This window comes from Asparagus officinalis, chromosome 6 (genome assembly GCF_001876935.1).
Source record: "Asparagus officinalis chromosome 6, Aspof.V1, whole genome shotgun sequence".
NCBI lineage: Eukaryota > Viridiplantae > Streptophyta > Magnoliopsida > Asparagales > Asparagaceae > Asparagus > Asparagus officinalis.
The window spans coordinates 19,596,990-19,618,520 of record NC_033799.1 but is presented as its reverse complement, the minus strand read 5'-3'; the positions used below and the strand labels follow the sequence as shown (position 1 = coordinate 19,618,520).

Here is a 21,531-nt window from a genome sequence, read left to right as displayed (position 1 = left end):
ATCTAGATGTTGATTTTGCATATTTTGATGTAATTAGAGAAGCAACTGTATTTTTCGGATCTGGATTCTCTTTACTTATGTAATAATTAAACACGATCTAATTCTCTCAATTCTTACCACGTATGTTAATTCTTATAGACGAGATCACGCCACATAAAATTTCCACCAGATATTTTGATAGTTGTTTTCAAGTGTACTAGTAGTTTCAAGACCAAACAGATGTTAAAGATTGAGAGAGTAGAACAGGACAACAACTAACTGCATCTAAATATGTAAAAAACAAGAAATCTATTTTGTCAACAAAAATAGAATACTAAGGCAAAATCGTCCCACCAATACCAGTATACCACACACAGGTTTGTTGATATTTACAGATTCAAATACCCAGATACTTTATTTCAAAAGAAAAGAACACAAGAATATTGTTCAAATCGCATAAACAAGAATTACTATTGCATCCTGCGGGAGGGGTAGCAACCAAAAATCAATACAAATAAAAGTGTCGAGGTAAACAAACTTCAAGTATTTCAAATGAAAACAAACTATCAAGGAGACAATTGACACAAGGGGGAAAAACCTTCATGGGGGCATAAATCCAATAATCAAATCCCCCGACTAACAATATAATAGCCGAAGCATTCTGATTCATGTATGTTGATCACAAATACAAGTACCAGGAGAATACAAAATACAATTGACACAAGGAGAATACAATGAACTTAGCAATATATGGAAGCATACCTGTGTTGCTTCTCCAAAATCCATTTCTAGTATTTGAAGCCTCCTGCTTGCAATTTTCTTCCTCCAGGCCATTAGTAAAAGAACCAAATGAAACTGATTGCACTGGTCTAAAGATCACCCAACAATGCTACAAGCTTATTCAATTTCGTTTTCCTTTTGTTAATTTACCCTTGCAAGCTTACACAATAATACAAACACAAACGGCTTGTGGTATCAACTGCCTTTGCTCATAACGAAAATGTAAAGGGGAAGTAACATGAACCACAAATAGTTCAATTAGTAAAATTTTCATCTCGTTCATTCAACGTTTGTTTCAACAGCTATAAAAGCCTGAACCCATTCACTAAATCCACATGATCGTCGATAGACTTAGACAACTTCTCTGCTTCTCCAATGTATGACTGGGGATTCAAATTCAAGAGAACGCACTTTGCTTCTTCTGGCAATTGCAAGACATTAGTGAACTTTTGAATGCTCTCCTTGCTGACAACTCTTCCTCTGGTGAGATCCTTCAGCTTCTCATATGCCTCTGGGACGTTGTATCTGTGCATAACCTAATGCAAGAAAACAATAGAGAGTCCATCAGCAACAAGGGTCTCTTTTATTCTTTAATATTATTGGTTATTTTGATGTTGATTGAGAAAATGATACTCTTGATAGTGTATTGTTGGCAGATATTGTACTTTTATTGGAGGAATATGGTGATCTCACAATGAAGCAGACTATCGTGCCATGATTTATTGCTAAGGTTGATTATCAAGTTATAACTCTCGCTGTTTGAGGGACTATGTTGATTAAATACCTTCATCAGGGGATAGGTGTGTTTCTACCTCAGGCTATGGAAATACATCATAATAATCAGGTTTTGGCGTATATTGCCAATAGTACAGACTAAGTATCATGAGAACAGGAAGCATATAAAGGTTGATTGTCACTTCATTGTGAAATGATATTGAGCAAAATGTCACTTCACATGTTAATTTAGACAGATAGGTAGCGGTTTCCCTAAAACATTACCTTTTTTTTGGTGGGGGCGAGGAGGAAGGGGAAGGGAATTTTTTGCTTAGATTTAATTAGCTAAAAATGGAATTAGGATCCTCTCCTAATACCTAATATTTCCTATTGAGTTTTGTGAAGAATTAGGAGTGGGACCCATAAGGATGGGTGGGAAAATGAAAGGCCATGATGAAAATGAAAGGCTAGGATCTCCTTATTAGGAGATATTAGGAGATTTTCATTAGGAGAGGATCCCAGTCCCATTAAGACTTAATGTAATTATATTCTATTTGTTTTCGAGTGAAAATACCCCTCTCTTGGGCTGTAATCTTTCCCAACATATAGTCAAAATGCTGGGGGAGGTGGAATTAGATGTCTTATATAAAACCTTAAAAAACAATACAACATACAAGTAGACCTTTGATATTACATCATATAACCAACAAAAGCAGAAAAATGAAAAATTATACGAAAGCAGTCATAATAAAGTCTATGTTGAATATATTTTTTTCAACAATCACATGGGCTGCTGCAGCAGCCCATGTTTTTAATTTTTTGTCAAAAGTTATGGGCCCCATTGAAGAAAATTTAAGATGTGGCTCCCACGAGCATAGTAAAATATTATTATTTTATTAGTGCATAATGTTTTCCTAAACGTTATAAATAGACCCTAAATCCTTAAGGCAAATTCATTCTAAAAATAACAATCAATATATACAGATATATATATTGTAGAATAGCTAGTGCTCGTAGGAACAGTGCCTAGACCGAAAAGGTCTTATAGATCTAGGAGATCTTTGCCTTATAGATCGAGGAGATCTTTGTCTTATAGATCGAGGAGATCTTTGCCTGATAGATCGAGGAGATCTTTGCCATAGATCGAGGAGATCTTTGTCTTATAGATCGAGGAGATCTTTGCCTGATAGATCGAGGAGATCTTTGCCTGATACATCGAGGAGATCTTTGTTATAGATCGAGGAGATCTTTGCCTGATAGATCGAGGAGATCTTTGCCTGATACATCGAGGAGATCTTTGTTTTATAGATCGAGGAGATCTTTGCTTGATAAATCGAGGAGATCTTGACAGTACTGGGTCGTTGCACACAAAAGTACTGGACTGCTGTTCCTGTAAACAATTTGGCCTTGGGATCCTTACACCGGAGTGGGCCAAATAATACTTTAAGCATAGCATTTTACAAACGCACAGCAGTTGAGTTGGAAAATTTTAAATTACTGCACTTTAGTTTTCTATTCAGTTTTTGTTGTTATATATCTGTATTATTCCAGACTTAACCATAGACGCTAACAGTCTAAAGGGAAGTGCAGTGCACTATCAGGACTTACTGTTTGTATTGGTTCTACAAGCACCTCCCACACCTGGTCCAGGTCTTCATTGAGACGAGACACATTTACCTACACATGATGGAGAAGAAATAAAGAATCAAGAAACGAAGAAAGTTACAAAGTAGTGTAATTTCATTAGTCATGTCATTATTAAATATGTAATTTGGAATGAAACAAATTGATGGCACTGTATCAAAAATGTACAATCAAAGTATTATTACTTTAAAACAATGAGCTTTAAACTTCAAGCTAATTTGGGCAAGTTTCAGAGTAAACTTGATTAAATGTAGTGGTGGCAAATTATGACCCGACCCATCAACCCGATCCGACCCGACCCGTTTATATTGGGAATGGGTCGAGTTATATGGGTCGGGTCACCCATCAACCCGATCCGACCCGACCCGTTTATATTGGGAATGGGTCGAGTTATATGGGTCGGGTCATAAACGGGTCAACCCGAACTGACCCGTTTATTAGATGGATAAATTAGGATTGACCCGAACTGACCCGTGTAACCCAATCCGACCCGTTTAATTCTAAATGGGTTGCAAACTCCAAATCTGAAGATCATCTTCATCGTCTTCATCCTCCTCCTTCTCCTCTCTCTCCTCTTCCTTCGACCCCTAGTTTCCCGCCAGGTCTAGCATCTCCGGCACAATCGGCCGCGTCTCGGTCCTCATCGGCAGCGAGCCAACATTTCAACGGTCAAGATCGGTCGCGGTTTCGCTCGTACGAATGAGATCGGAGGAGGATAAGGGGAGGTCGGAGAAGGGGAGGAAATGGGTACCCGACGTGCTCTGTGACCTGGCGAGCTACGGGAAGCTGGAGAACCTATCGCTGTCGGGGAACTACTTCCCTCGACGGGGGAGAGCTGCTGTGATCTGGTCGAGAGTGGAGCTCTGGATCTAAGGAGGAACTATGTTGCGAGGTTGAAGGGTCAGAGGTTAGCCTGGGAGTGCGCTGGTTTTTTTCTAAAGCCCAGGTTCTGTCTAGTTTTGACTTTTATGTCGTACGAGGATCAGAGGGATTAGGGGGTTCATCGGAGTAAGGCAACGGCCAAAAAGTCGGGGACCGTGGTTTATGATGCTGTGAATTAGTGGCAACCTAATCCTTAATTAGGATTGTTTATTAAAAGGGTCAATCTCTTGTACAATCTATGTAGCAGTATTGCATATTTTAACTCGTGATTGTCGAAATAGTCAAAAGAATTTCATCTTGATCTATATAGTATCCACGATATTGAACTAAGATTTGATAAACGGGTCATTCGGGTTATATGGGTCGGGTCGAGTAACCCGTTTAATAAAAGGGTCGGATCGCATTGACTCATTTGTTAAACGGGTCGGGTCGGGTCACACTTATACGGGTTGGATCAACTATTACCCTACCCGACCCAACCCGACCCATTTGCCACCCCTAATTAAATGTTAACATTGGAATTGTCTTTATATATTGGCAGCATATTGAACAAAAAAGGAGCTTTTGCCATTTTTAGATGTATCTTTCTTCGCATTAACTACTCGGACGTACAGACAGAATTTTTTCAAAAGAATCATGCCAGATATCATAGTTATGGATCCCAAATAATAGATCTAAAGGAAATTGAAAAGGATAGCAAAGACGTAGTTCATACAATATTTTTGAGGGAAATGGTTAGTACAATTTTAGAAAAGAAATACTTATATAGAAAAAAACTTAAACATTCGTAAAATCATATATATTATTAGATGGATGTACATTGGATAGAAATTATGTTGACAGCAAGACAAGAATTCATCTTGAAATGGATCCACATTTCTATGATCTTGTAATCCACAGAATTTAGCATCCTGCATTAGTGACGAATTCAAATTCAACATATGCCCAACCCAAATAATTAAAGCAAGAACAGAACAAACAACATACATGAAGCAAAGAACGACGACAGTGGCACATTTCCTACCAATAACACATCTAGCTTTATATCTAATTCTCTAGTGATAACCATCTCATACAGATTTTACTACTAACCTGAAGCTTCCGGATTCCTTGTAGTGTACTTTTGTATGCCAAGAGAGAATACCCAGATCCAATACCCAAATTCCTCAAAACAGTGGAATCGGTCAAATCCCTCTGTCAATGATTACACATGCAATAAGTATAGTATCACTTTACCAGAATGAGACACTAAGACGTGTTTTTTGAACTATGATATAGCACTGAACTTCACACATGCATACGAGAGATGGGCAATTTTGAGCTGAGAGCTAGCAGATAAAATAGCATTAGCCAAACACAAGTTGCCTTGGTCATCTAGAAAGCAAAATTATCATGAAATCATTTAGTTCCAAATTGAAAGTTTGGGAGCTAAAATAGGTCCTAATATTTTAGGGGTATAGTGGTCAAGCATAAGAAAGTTACCTGCTTAAAATAACCTAACGAAATATAGCTCCATATGTCCCAATCAAAATCAGTCAGGATGTTATTAAACTGAAGAACTGCATTGAAAAGCTTTGTGATATAGTCATGTGGCTCAATCTGTATACGGAGCAAGCAACAGGCTCAGATAGAGAGTATACATGCAAGCCAAGTGCCATTCCATTCATAGGTCACATTGACATAACCTTTCAGACAACACAAACTTAACAAAATTATTATCTGGCGCTGTAATTCCATTATAATTTATGCACTAACTGGTTGGTGTAGAATAGGCTAATTGATAAATGTACTGTAATTCCAAGATAGATTGATAACCTGCAAGTGTATCTACATATTATCAGGCATGCACATGATAGTATCTACTTACTATATGAATAACCTTTTGTAAACTCTTGAAACGTGAAATGGCAAAAAAAGCCTACATTTCAGTCACCTGAGTCGATTGCAAAACTCATATTAAAGAAAATCCTGAGGCTCTATTAGTTATACACTTTTATAGTTTGTATAGTTGCCTAAATCTTCACGGGGACTGTTTAGTAGTAAATTAGTTCAAGCAGAGAACAATGAATACAAGCAGTAGTGTCAAAAATGTACAGGTAAATAAAGTACTCCTCCCATTAATGAAACCTGTCCAAGTCATCTGCAAAGAGAAAACCATATCAAAATGGAGTCGCTTTTTTTTAAGAAATCGGAGAGAGCGAGGAGCGAGCGCCTTGATTCATTTTATACACGTTTCCTGTGGAGGTTAGGTTCAGTTCATCAGATATTTTCTTTAAAAGGAAGGTAAATGATGGATAATCTAATAATGCATATAGATTTTTGACAAAACTTTGTTGTAGGTCCCTCATGTGCTAGCTGAAGGAAATTCGTGCTAAATACATGCAAAATACGCAGTGGAATACTATATGTATAATTATGCTAAGCATGTAGAGAGCATGAAATACATAATAGGACCATCCTAATTAAATCTAACATAATCCCTATATTAAAGAGAGCATACAAGAGTTAGAAAGTCATACTTTCGAAGCATGATTCGATGGAAGATCAAACAACCCCTAGAACTTGCTCCTTGTAGTAGAAAATCTCCTCGTAGTGGATCTCCAAGTCTTCAAGTGAGCTTGATAAAATCGGAGTCTTCTTAAGACACAAGGCAAGATATCTACCCCGGTGTACTTTAAAATCCTACTACTTCCTCTTACTTAAAGATTGCTAGAGTTTAGTAAGAGGTAGATCGCTCTTCTTTTCTTTTATGGAAAGCAATTATGAATAAACCATTTATTTCATTTTTCCATTAACCATGAAAGAAGACAGAAAGCTCATATTTATAGAGGAAGAATATGTCATGACATGAATGACTCATCCTATGAGTCACACCATGAGTCACCAAAATAATGATTCTCTTATGAGTCATGCAATGACTCATCTCATGAGTCATGCAATGAATCATGAAGAATCAAAACTATATGCTAAAACCATGTTCCCAAACCATACTACCTTAATAACTCATCTCATGACTCATTAATCAAGGTATAATGAAGTGCGTATTTCATTAATGAAAGTACCACATCAATACGGTATTTTATAATTTTCCAATCATTAATTAATAAGTCATCATATAACCAAAGAGTCAATGTGTTGACCAAAAGTCAACTGTTGACCAAAAGTCAACTGTTGACCAAAAAGTCAACCAGTTGACTAAAAGTTAACTTTATGGAAAAAATACTGGAATTCATTTCTTAAGCACATAGCATTCTGATTTTACCGATACATATAACCGTTTATGTGTATTCTGTGAAAATCATATATGCGTATCAATCATACACATTACTCTATAAATTTATATTTTATAGGATTTAAGTACGTGCTTGGTGTGACTCTAGGGCCCAACTTTAAGACTCGGCAGTGGATCATATCCACAAGTACAACAGATGTGCTAGCTACACATAAAGAATACCCGGGTATTAGTTGTGATAAATGTTTGCAAGATGCTTACTTAATTTTATCAGGACTACTCAGTGATAATGTCGTACAGTCTGGTCTCTTCATCAAACCATGTCAAACTATTGAGCCTAGGGTATGAAAAATTGTTAAACCCTAATTGCTCAATTAGTGTTTGTTGATATTAAACTCATAACCTATAAGATCAAACTGACACTCAGTTTATCTTATTTAGCTCGGCCAAGGATTTCTAGGTAACAGTTATATCAAACAATCTTATGACATCAACTGGGAGAGACGAATCATATATTGGCATCTTAATATCTACTTATGTCGTAGGATGTACCCAACAAGAACCGTTATGCACAACCCGATGAGAACTGTGGTTAGATAAAAGTCTAAGTACACCTATACTGACATGTAAGATATTACACTCATGCCTCAGGTCATGAGACTACTATGTACTATATCACTTGAGAAATTATATTTGACAGTTAAGTATAATTACCAACTAGATGTTCTCGATGAGTCGTTCAGTCAACTCATTTAGTAATGAGTTACCTGTATACTGTATCTTGATGTCTTACATCAATGATCTAAGAGATGGATCATCGTCCTTCCAAAGGAGAAATAGAGTCTACACTAGTCTTACCAAAGTGATGATGTCCTATTTTAACACTTCATCGACTAGGAACATTTTAGAATATACGTTAGCAACAAATCAGATCTCTTCATTACGATCATTTCATCGACTAGGAACATTTTAGAATATACGTTAGCAACAAATCAGATCTCTTCATTACGATCATATCCAAAATGTCTGATAGTCTAGTATCATTCTAAAGTTAGCAACAAATCAGATCTCTTCATTACGATCATATCCAAAATGTCTGATAGTCTAGTATCATTCTAAAAACTTTATCTGTATTTAAAAATATCAGATAAATCTGACCAAAATAGCATGCTATTATTTTGAACAAGAATGTTATATTCATATAGGTCCTGTTACAATATACAATTATTGCCTGCAAGGCACCTATATCTAACAAACTCCCACTTGCACTAAGGCCAATCATTGTAGTATCTAATACCCAATAGCTCAACAAGTATTTCAAAATGTATGCGAGCAATTACCTTTGTGAATGGATCTGCTATATTATCTTTTGAGTCTACTCTTTCAATCTTGATCTCTTAGAGATCCACTATCTCCCTGATCAAGTGATACTTCCTTAGAATATGTCTAGACTTATTGTGAGACCGTGGTTCCTTGAGAGCTATCGCAGCATTACAATCGCAGTATACAAGTACCGGATCTATAATGGTGGGAAATAATTTCCAGCTCTAAAAGGAACTTCCTCATCCAGACAGCTTCTTTGGCTACATCATTTGCCGTAATGTATTTGGCTCACTATGTCCTGCTTAGAACTTTTCCAGCTAACATTCCTGTTATGAGGATTAAAAACATATCCTGATATAGATTTACTATCAATACCACTCTGAAAGCTTGAGTAGGAAAAAGCCACCACTCTGGAGTTAACTTTTACCATATATCAAAAATAACACTTTAGTCATACTAAAGCATATTCTTGATCGCCTTCCAGTGCTCTTCTCCATGATTTGATTGGCATCTACATACCAAAGTGAGTGTACAAGCGATATCCAATCTAATACATAACATGACATTCATGATCGATCCTACTGCCAAGGCACAAGGAATAAGACTCATGAGTTTCCTCTCTTCATCAGTCTGGGAAGACTCTTTTTAGAGAGGGAAATTCCATGAGAAACATTTTCTTAGAATTCTCCATGCTAAACTGCTTTAGCACTATGTCGATGTATCTAGATTGGGATAATCCTAACATCCTTTTAGATCTATCTCTATAGATCTGAATACCCAGTATACAGGATGCTACACCCATATCAATCATGAAAAAACTTTTGATAGCATTATTTTAACCACTTGTAATGACGGTATGTCATTATAAATTAAGTATATCGTCTTCATACTAAATAAGAAACGATACAATGCTCTTAATTATCCTTTTATACACACATGGTTCATCTGGATTTTTGATGAAATCAAACTCTTTGATAGCATCATCAGAACAGATGTTCCATCTCTGCGATGTTTGCTTTAGTCCATAAATAGCTTTAAGCAATCTACATGCTTTTCCACTACTCCCACTGACTATGAAATCCCTCTGGTGGAGTCATATATATGCACTCTTCTGAATCACCATTTAGAAATGCAGTTTTGACGTCCATTTTCTAGATCTCGTAGTCATAGTGAGCAGCTATAGCAAGTAGGATTCGAATAGATTTTAGCATAGCTACTGGAGAAAAGGTTTCATCGTAGTCCAAACCAGGTCTTTGACAAAAACCTTTAGCTACCAGTCTAGCTTTAAAAGTCTATACTTTCCTATCTACACCCAACTTTTTCTTAAACAACCATTTGCAACCTATGGGTATCACCCCTTTAGGAGCATTGTCTAAGATCCATACTTTGTTGGTGTACATAGAGTCTATTTTGGTTTCATTGCATCATGGCAAGCAACAGAGTCCCTACTCTAAGATGCTTGCTGATAACTCAAAGGTTCGTCATCATTTATGACGTGATCTAACATGCTACCTTCAACGAGAAAATCATATTGTCTCTTAGGTGCATGAGATCGCCTTGGATATCTACGGAATGGTTGAGGTTCTTCTGTACAACTGAATTTTCTAGTTCTAGTAAACTATTAATATTAATTTGTATCTCTGAAATTTCTTCCAGTCCTATCACACTCCCACTAATTTCTTTTCAAGAAATTCCTTTTGTAAGAAGGTGGCATGCCTAGGATATCATACAAATTTTCATAATACTGAGCATGCCTTTAACCTTTTTGGGATCTTGCTTCACAAGCATAACATCCCCAAATCTTAATATATAAGATGTGGTTTTATCCTACTCCATATCTCATATGGAGTTTTAGGCACTAAATTAGTAGGAACCCTATTCAGTAAGTATGCCACTGTTTCCAACGCATATGCCCAGAAGAAAAAAAAATATATGTGTTTACTCATCATGGAATGTACCATATCTAATATGATATAATTCCTAGAGTTACCTGAGAGAGAATCATATTCTCTTTTAAAGAACCCTAAGAATTCCGAGCTTAAGTTTTCATATCCTCAATCAAATCAAAGAATTTTAACTTTCTTGCTCTAGTCGTCTCTTGCCATCGTAGACATAGGACCACATACATTACTATGTATTAGTCCTAAGAGTTCTGCAACCCTTGCTCCATTTCCCATAAACAACTCGGACGTATAGGCAGAATTTTTTTCAAAAGAATCATGCCAGATATCATAGTTATGTATCCCAAATAGTAGATCTAAAGGAAATTGAAAAGGATAGCAAAGATATAGTTCATCCAATATTTTTGAGGGAAATGGTTAGTACAATTTTAGAAAAGAAATACTTATATAGAAAAAAACTTAAACATCCGTAAAATCATATATATTATTAGATGGATGTACATCGGATAGAAATTATGTTGACAGCAAGACAAGAATTCATCTTGAAATGGATCCACATTTCTATGATCAAGTAATTCACAGAATTTAGCATCATGCATTAGTGACGAATTCAAATTCAACATATGCCCAACCCAAATAGTTAAAGCAAGAACAGAACAAACAACACACATGAAGCAAAGAACGACGACAGCGGCACATTTCCTACCAATAACACATCTAGCTTTATATCTAATTCTCTAGTGATAACCATCTCATACATATTTTACTACAAACCTGAAGCTTCCGGATTCCTTGTAGTGCACTTTTGTATGCCAAGAGAGAATACCCAGATCCAACACCCAAATTCCTCAAAACAGTGGAATAAGTCAAATCCCTCTGTCAATGATTACACATGCAATAAGTATAGTATCACTTTACCAGAATGAGACACTAAGACGTGTTTTTTGAACTGTGATATAGCACTGAACTTCACATTAGGTACTCCTCAAGAACCATGAATAAAGATGGAAAAGTAAATGATACACACCTGCATACGAGAGATGGGTAAATGATACACGTCCTAATATTTTAGGGGTATAGTGGTCAAGCATAAGAAAGTTACCTGCTTAAAATAACCTAACGAAATATAGCTCCATATGTCCTGATCAAAATCAGTCTGGATGTTATTAAACTGAACAACTACATTGAAAAGCTTTGCGATATAGTCAAGCGGTTCAATCTGTATACGGAGCAAGCAATAGGCTCTGATAGAGAGTATGCATGCAAGTCAAGTGCCATTCCTTTCATAGGCCATATTGACGTAACCTTTTAGACAACACAAACTTAACAAAATTATTAGCTGGTGATGCAATTCCATTATTATTTATGCACTAACTGGTTGGTGTAGAATAGGCTAATTGATAAAGGTACTGTAATTACAAGATAGATGGACAACCTGCAAGTGTATCTACTTATTATCAAGCATGCACATGATATTATCTACTTACTATATGAGTCACCTTTTGTAAGCTCTTGAAATGTGAAATGGCAAAAAAAAACCTACATTTCAGTCACTTGAGTCGATTGCAAAACTCATATTAAAGAAAATCCTGAGGCTCTATTAGTTATACACTTTTACAGTTTGTATTGCAAAACTCATATTAAAGAAAATCCTGAGGCTCTATTAGTTATACACTTTTACAGTTTGTATAGTTACCTAAATCTTCACGAGGACTGTTTACGGCTCTATTAGTTATACACTTTTACAGTTTGTATAGTTACCTAAATCTTCACGAGGACTGTTTACTAGTTAACTAGTTCAAGAGGAGAACAATGAATACAAGCAGCAGTGTTAAAAAAGTACAGGTAAATAAAGTACTCCTCCCATTAATGAAACCTATCCAAGTCATCCAAAAAGTAAAAACCATATCAAAATCATCTATGCACTACTTAATTATGCAAAAAATATCCATCAAGCTGAAATGAATCAGATAGGTAAAACTTTGCAAAGAGAAAAGTAGTAGAAGTAAATAAACATGCTTGTGTCACGTAAGGGTTGAAACCTAACCCCAAAGAGGTCATGAACTCAGCTGCAATAGTTGGCCAATCAATATCAGGATATGCAACTTTATGTGCATTGTAGTTTCCAACAACTCCAGCACACTTGCCCAATATTTGCACTTCTGTAAAGGTCTTCCCTACTCACTTAGTCTGAAAGCAAAATTTGCCATCTAAGTTCCCAAAGTAGTGGGTGAAGCAGGCTACAAAGGGGGTTAGAAGATATCAGAACTAAACCACATAAACCTATTACAAAAGCAAATCATTTATTCCTATAGCATAACGATAAAAATTATCAATATGATATTTTAGCTGCTTTAAGCAGTCAACTTAGTATATGTCCGCTTCTAATATTGGCCACGTCATGCCCCGGCCTGACGGGCCCATTGGTACAGTACAAGCCGTGGGACCCAACAAGTGTAACATGTTGTTTGGCTCAATCTACTACCAAAATCGACTAACTGATGTTACACTTAAATAATTTAAGCCACTTAAATTCTCAAACATTTCCTGATGTTGGACTAAATAGGAGTGTCACAAACACCCCACCTTACATAAGCGACGTCCTCATCGTGACATGACAATTGGCACATCCCGGTATCACTAGGTTATGTGGACTCTAAAGGTGGCTCCCACCGCACTCACGTAATATAGCACTTAGCCCCGCATAGCACTTAGCTCCACACTTAGCTCCACACGTTTGGCTCAACCCACTGCCAAAATCAACTAGCCATGTTACACTTGAGCCTTAGGCATACCTATTTAAGCAACTTAACTTCTCACTCATTTTCTGATGTAGGACTAAATAAGAAATACAGACATGATTATATTATTTTTAACCTTCAGATTGAAAAGGTTCCAATCAATTTATTTCATAGCATCAAGCTAAAAACTCATGAAGAAAGAAATGTAGAACATGTCCTGCAAACATATATGAATGAAGATAGACAGTATAATCTTTATCAAACCAGTAATTATACATGATGTATTAGCCCCATGTAGAAAATTCCTGAGTTTTAGCATGTAATCATTATTTAATTATTTCTATATATGCCCCCCTCCAAAAAAAAGCTTACTTTTGTATAAAAAAATTTCACCGAAATGACCAGCCAGAAATCTTTGAGTTATTTCAACCGAAATGCCATATATAGCTGTCTTTGATACCTTCATGTAATTTATCACCTATTCTTTATTTTTCCTTTTCCCCTAACTTATCTCAACATCTAAATGTTTTGATGGTGACTGAGATGATGATGTGATGAATTATGCTTGGCTAATATTGCATAATGAGTCTTACTGATGTAGTTTTACATTCGTGTGCTCTTTTTCCTAAATCTCTTTTTGAATCTCAGCATTTGGTTTTTGTTCGTTGGTGAAGCTGTATATTAGGAATTTTATGCCTGTAGTTTGGGTCAGAATTTCTCTTTCAGGCTTGTGTTGAGTTTAACAAGGGAGAAAGCCAAGAGCAGTATAAAGCTATAGACTCATATAAAAACTCTTTGAAGTTATTTAAGGTTTGTTTCTTTTCTCATGTTCTGACTTTATTTCTCTTTTTAAATTTCAAAATAATATCAAGAATTTAACTTCAATTTGTAAGTAGACCACTCTGTTCACTTGTTTTAAAAACTTTTAGTAGAGGGCATTGCAAGTGCATCCTAATTGTCCTGGAGCTGTGAGACTTGGTATAGCTCTATGTCGCTACAGACTAGGTCAGTCAGAGAAAGCTCGACAGGCCTTTCACTGAGTCCTACAGGCAAGTTCATTATGTGGTCCCATATGCATATGTTTATTTTGACATACCTTTATGTGTTTCTGATTTCCCCCCCTATGATTTACGTTGTGTAGTTAGATCCAGAAAGTGTTGAGGCTCTAGTAGCTCTCGGAATCATGGATTTGCAAACAAATGAAGGTAACATGAATGTGCAATGTTAAATTAATGAGTGAATGATATCATATATCTTATGTTGGAGTGCATCTTCTCTCTTGGTTTTGGTTCTTCTGAGGAGTTCGGCTCAACATATCTTGATCACCTTCGCATCGTTTTTTTTGTAGCTTATGGAATTCGCAATGGAATGGAGAAAATGCAAAGGGCTTTTGAAATATACCCTTATTGTTCAATGGCGTTAAATCATTTAGCAACACTTTTTCTTTACTGGACAGCATTTTTGGTTGAACAGTTAACGGTGACTGCTCTAGGTACAAGCAACCATGGCTTGACAAAATCATATTCATACTACAGGGTGAAAAACATTGAATGTTGAATATTGATTATGCATCTTCAGGTGTGATATTTTATTATTTTCATTTTACTATTGATCGCCTTTACCATATCTATTACAAGTGTAGGGTGATTTCGAGAAAGCTGGCCGTTACTACATGGCGTCTGTCAAAGAAATTAATAGGCCACAAGACTTTGTGTTGCTATTTTATGGTATGTGTTCTTAAGCCTATCCTCTGCTTCATCATGCTTTCATGATTTTGAGAAAGCTCTGTTATGCTTGTTACCCTTACTGCAGTGCGGTTACATGATAATGAGGTTAAAGCTCTGCAGATTTGTGTTTTAGGGCAATCATCGAAATAGCTGGCACATCCTTGGAAACTACTTGCATTAAGCCTGCACATTTAGAAGAACATGAATTATGCTGCTGATTTACCTCTTACAGAAATCATTTAACATCTGTAGGAATATCTCTGAGAATTTGTCAATTGCACACCACTATATTTCTAGCGAGCATACTGTGTGTGCATAATATCTCTGTAGTTCATGTATTTCACAGATAGCAGATGCCTTGATCTGTAGAAAGGCGTAGCTTTTTATATAAATATATACAAACGATTGAAAATATGGGCTTTACACTGTAGGCGTCGAAAAATGCTTGCAGACATCCAAATACCACTCAAAACAAAATGGGAGAACAATTTACACGTCATCAGGCGACACTAGGTGGCGCGGCAGCCCATGGCGTCGCAGCTAAGGCGCGACACCACATAGTGCCGCGGCTAAGGCGCGGCAGCCTGTCGTGTCGCGGCTTAGGTGCGACAGCACATAGTGCCGCGGCTAAGGCACGACAGCCTGTTGTGTCGCGGCTTAGACGCTGCAACCTAGGGTGCCGCGGCTATGTTAAAGGAGTGTTGTGGCGGTTACAAGGCAGTTATATGGTGATTTTTTGAGGCCTACGTGGCAGCATATCAGAAATAGAAAGTGTACTGACGTGGACAAACAGTTAAACCACGAAAAAAGTGGTTAAAAGTCGTGGGAGAATGCCGCGCCAATAGCCGCGGCAGTGTAGACTGCATCGGCCAAAGAGAAAACACTCGGTCAGTTATTTTGCCCCCGTTTCAACTGTGGTACACTCCTACCCTTGTAAATACCTCCCTAAACACGAAGTAAAGGACAGAGAGCAGATTGGAGCAGAAAAGGCTTGAGCTTTCGGTGATTTTGAGGAAGAGAGAGAGAATTTTCATCTTTCGTAAACAACGTTGGGTGAATCCTAGAGATCTAAGCTCAGACTTGATCTTTGGAAGAACGAACATCTTACATTGATAAGATATTCGTTTTTAAATCTTTACTTCAATAAACGAAGGAGAGATCCCTAAACAACCTCACGATCTACGAATCGGTGGTCCACGAACTAAAGCGTTCCCGGCACAGGCAAAGTCCCACAAAAGCAGGAGTTGATAAACAATTTTTGTGTTATTTTCTCGAGAGTTGTATTTTCTTTTACTTTCATTGTAATTTCTTGTAAACAAATTGAAGTTTAATGGAATCTGCAATGGAAACAACTTTCGCTGAAAACAAACTGGCGACCACAGTGGGAGCCAGCGGCCTCGCTGCCGAGGCCGCGGTGTCGCAACCGATCAAGATCGTTGTCAATGAAGAGATCGAATACGAATTCGATCAGGCGAAGTTTGAGGAGTACTTGTCGTCCTCATCCGCGAAATCTTCCTCGTCTCGTAAATATAGGAAGATTTCGAAAACTTTCAAGTCTGCAATTCCAACGGAGGCCGCAGGCAAAGATTCTTGCCCGATCGTTGCTAAGGAATCTGCCTGTAACGTTTCTGCTCCAAGTGACTCCGTACCCATTAAGGAGTCGCTGATGAATGGCTCACCGGTGCTGACGAAGAGAGCTCGTCAGAGACAGCGCCAGCGCCGTGCTTGACAACTGGCTAAGGCCATGCAACAAACCGACGGGGTCCATTACTATGCGGACCTAGAGTCAAGGAAACAGAAAATGACTCAGTTGCCTCAACGGCAAGATAATCATATTTCTGCACAACTCACGACGGAGGAGTGGACTCTCGTCAAAAGGGCCCGTTCAACTCTTAAGGAACGGATACAAAAACGTCAGGCGAAGGCTGCCCGTGCTCGCGCTCTTCGTCAGCAAGCGCAAGGAACCAAGAAGGAGACGGTGTCTGAGAAGCCACCGAAGAACCGTAGAGTTTGGATGCCAAAGATGCCGCAAGCATCTGTTCCGGGCCCATCTACTGCGTCGTCGGTGAAACCCTGGGTTAGCCCAGATTTGTCCAAGTTTAAGATAACAATGGCGGATCGCCTCGGACCTTCGGTTAATGATCGAGGCAAAGCCCCAATCAAAGAACAATCAGATACTGTAAATAAACCCATAGTGGTTTCATACACAGGGGGTCGTAAACACCCTCCTGTCAGAACTACACCAGTCCGAAATGAGAGAATACTAGTTCACTCTCGTTTAGGACCTCTGAAAATTCCATACCCGCAAGGGGGTGGATTTAGAAATTCAACTTTGGATCGTCCAGAGGCGACGACCAGTCGTCCTGTGCATGTTAATAAAGTTCAAAGGGAAATGATAGGTTGCTCAAATCATAATAACGATGAGCTGTACTATCAGAAGAATGACTCAAGAAAAAGGAGTGCCCAAGAAAACGAGTCTCATTGCGCTTGCGAGAGACTCATTAAAGCAGTGTTGACAGAATGCGGATGCTCTAAGAATGATTCAACAAGAGTCTCCGTGTTTCAAAGATTGTCCAATGAAGCGTCAAGACCCAAAATGAGACGTTTCAACAAGAAAAAACCTGTAAACCGACGAGATGAATTCCCTGAGGTCACTATCAACATGACCAACAAAGGAAAGAAACAGTTAGTTAACCCCGACCCTGATTTCTCTCCGGGAGGGAGAGTTGAGCGGGGTCTTTCTCAAAGGATGTCACGGCTACAAAGAAGAGCCAACCTACGTCGAGATTACAAGAAAATGCACGAGGGGCTATCTTCAGATGAAGAAATATCAGATACTTGTTCTGCCATTGCATCGGATGATACCGCGTCCAGTGTTGGGCAGGTCACAGAATCATTCGCAATCACGCCGGATCAACTGGCTCACATGCTACAGGAAGCGTTGGCTAAACAACGTGAAGAAATCAGAGCTGAATTCAAGACCAAGATGGAGTTGACTATGTAGCAAATGCGAGATTTGCAGGTTCAGCAACACCAACCGGAGTCAAGCCAAAAAGCGAAATCCAGCCGGCGTAATGAAGAGGATGAGACTATCTTTGACGTTCCTCCTCCAGATAAAGACAACTCCGGAAGCGGTCCGACCAAATCATCTACTCAACCTCCACAGATCTACTTGAAGAAAAGCGAGGAAGAGGATAAAAAGATGCATGATCTCGAGAGCAAAGTCAACACTCTAATGACGGCTCAAGAAGTGAAGAAAACGGGCATTCCATACCCGTAACCGAGGGAGTGGGACCTGATTCCTTATCCCCAGAAATTTAATTTGATTAACTTTACTCCTTTTGATGGCAGGGGTTCACCAACTCAGTACTTGATCTATTTCAAGTCGCATCTCGGCGCAATATCCGAGAACGAAGCCCTGATGGTCCGGTTATTCGTAGGAACCCTTCGCGGGCCTGCCTTCGATTGGTACCGATGCCTTAAGCCCGGGAGTATCACTAGCTGGGAGGATATGGAAGAATTATTCCTCACCAATTTCTTTGACGATGACACAGAGGTCTCAATTGGCACGTTGTTGGATGAGAAGCAGAAGGATGGGGAATCGGTCGATGTCTTTGTCAAACGATTCCGGGACAAAGCGGTGAACTACAGAGATCCACTCACAGAGGAATTTATTCTGCAAACGTGTCATAATAACCTGTCTTTGGATGTATTAGAGGTAATGGGGGTTGTTCCCTCTAAAACTTGGAAAGAATTGAAGATGAGAGGAGAGCAAGCTGAACGTTTTCTCAAAAGAAAGAATTTGGAGAGAGGTTTGCCACCAGCTAATAATCAAAAGCAGAACTTTAATCCTCGAGGCAGAGGAAGAGGATCCGTAGCCGCTGTGGACGCACATCAAACGTCACAACAGCCGCCACAACAACAACCACAACAGTCATCCTTCCAGTTGGCACCAAATCAGAATCAACAGCCTCCGAGGCAACCCAAGACTTCAGAGCCCAGGTTTCCGAAGGAATACTCTTTTAAAGATGATGAAGTTCCAGTCATCTTCAAATATCTGTTAGAGAATAACAAGATCAAGCTTCCACCGGTTACAAACCAGGAAGAAGCAACGAAGATTAATGACCCGAAATACTGTGCATATCACAGAAGGGTCCACCATCCGACTAAGACGTGTTATGTCTTAAAAGACAAAATACAAACCTTAATCGATGTTGGCATCGTGACACCGAAGCCGAAGGAGAAGAAAGTAGGTGTGAATGCGGTGTCTATCAGCTTCGGATCGGTTCCTTTGTCCTGGTTTCAAGCCGAGCCAGTATCAAAGGTCAAGGTGCAAACCATCAACGATGACCCTCATTGACAGTGCCAGAAGGGGCTTGTATCTCACACAACCCCCAACGGCGAAATCCTTTGGGTTCATCCGGATTTGCTTGAAGATGAACAGTGGACAACATCCACGTCGAAGAAGAAGTCAAAAGGCAAGGGAAAAGAGAAGTCCTGTTATGGAGCCTCGGCGATTCCTGAGAAGAACGATGAGGAAATAGCAGCTTTACCACTTTCCGATGAAGAACAGGAAGTTTTCGCTACAAGGGGTGGGAATGAATACCATTATAAATATCCTGAGATCTCTAACCCAAATGCTAAAACTCTGAAGGAGCTGGGGGTAGTTGCAACTCCTCCAGTAGCTGCTGAAAAGCCGCAACAACCGGCTAAGCAAAAAGAGAAGGAACCCCAACACAAGGAGGTTCAAATTCCGAAGCAGTCTCGTTTAAGTCGACCGATTGGACGAGACAAACCGGAAAGCTCAAACGCTCCATACCGTTTCGACGTCATGGCTCAGTTAGCTAATATCCTAGCAAGGATCACGCTATACGAGTTGTTGTGCCTCTCGAAAGAAACCAGAGAAGCTTTACAAGAAGCTTTGGCTGATTCTGAGGTATTCCTCACTCAAATCAAGCCAACTCCTGAAAAGCCAGAGTCATCAGTGCAGCATTGCAATCTGGCAGCCACCAAATTTCCTTGCATTGCTTTCACAAAAGAAGATATGCAAGTTAGGAATTCAAAGCATGATAGACCGTTATATTTTACTGGATATATCGGTTCGAGCGTTGTCAACCGGATTCAAGTCGATCCGGGTTCCGCTGTTAGCATCATGCCACTTCGGTTGATGTACCACCTCGGAATTCCCGCCAGCAAGTTAGCCTCCATAGGAATGGTTATCTATGGGTTCAATACCAGCGGGTCAAGACCGTTAGGAAAAATCCGGGTGAAGTGTCAGCTTGGAGATTTGAAGTCTGAAGTCACCTGCTATGTGATCGATGCGGAGACTTCTTATAACTTACTGTTGGGTCGCCCATGGATCCACGGTAATCTTATAGTTCCCTCCACCCTCCATCAGTGTTTGAAATATGTCGACACTAATGAGGAGGTCAAGACGGTGGTCGCGGATAAGCAACCATTCAAGGGGTTAGAAAATTACTTTACTGACTCCCTTCTTTATGGTGTTGAGTCCGATACTGAACCATCGGCCCATGGTACGGACAGCGGAGAAGAAGCTGATACTGAAGCCGGGTTCGATTATAGTGAAGGTCTTGTACTAAATGACATTGAACCTCTTGTAATCGATCTTGACGGTGATGAATCGTCGGACGAAAGTTGTAACTGGCAGCTTGCCGATGAAATAATAAATGGTGACTTAGAGTACTCAAGTTATCTTGATGATGTAATGCAGGAATTGTATAACAACCCTAATCTACATATGCCACTTCGTTCGTCCTATACGACGACGAAACACCTCCAAGATTCATGCGGAACAACTGTGATCTTACCCGCAAAGACAGGGGGTGAAAAAGAGATAGTCTTTGGAAAAGGGGAACCATCCCCTACTCCAGATCATTTCTTAGATAGTAATTCAGACGAAGAAAAACCCGAGCGATACTTCTCTCAGTACAGTTCACAAGCGAATGATTATATGACGAACCAAGGTTATGACCTCTCGCTCGGTGAAGGTCTTTATTTTGGTCAAGGCGTCAGGGTTCCACCCCGTCCCGCCTACGTACCAAAAGGAAAACCAGATAATTATTATAGTCATAGCAGAGGTCTAGGTTATGCTTCATCATCTGATGGCGAAGATGGCCAGCAAATCATCAGCCAATTGATACATAAAAGTGGGCATTCATCCGATGCTTCAACTTGGGACTCCGACGTGAGCATTGGAGAGAGATTCAAAGCCCTAATGTCGAATATGGCGACGGTTGATCCTTCCACGACCGAAGAAGACGATCAGTTGCCTATTTGGGAAGATCCATGGATGCATTACATGAACATCCAATATGGCGATCGATTCGAGCAAAGAGAACCTCCTACTGAGGATAAAGTAGATCAAGTTAATATGGGTGACGAAAGTAATCCGAAACCTATATTTATTAGTGGTGATCTTCCACCGGACGAGAAAGAGGAACTAATCGCCCTCATTAGAGAGTATATCGACGTTTTCGCTTGGAACTACGAAGATATGCCAGGACTCGATCCAAATGTGGCAATGCACAGCCTTAACATTAAACCAGATGTTAAACCTGTCAAACAACAACAAAGACGGTTTCGTCCGC

The 21,531-nt window shown here is 39.1% G+C and overlaps 1 protein-coding gene and 1 pseudogene across 1 annotated transcript; one reads left to right on the top strand and one right to left on the bottom strand.

The window, feature by feature from the left end:
• On the bottom strand, nt 1,062-13,662 carry LOC109845850 (adenylosuccinate lyase-like). The gene is made up of 7 exons (XM_020415110.1): nt 13,569-13,662; nt 12,484-12,632; nt 11,558-11,674; nt 11,483-11,515; nt 5,092-5,193; nt 3,082-3,150; nt 1,062-1,295 (listed from the first exon to the last, which is right to left on the bottom strand). The coding sequence occupies exons 1-7, from the start codon at nt 13,660-13,662 to the stop codon at nt 1,062-1,064; spliced, it is 798 nt and encodes a 265-aa protein (XP_020270699.1).
• Nucleotides 13,779-21,531, top strand: part of LOC109845849 — an 82,249-nt pseudogene continuing 74,496 nt past the window's right edge.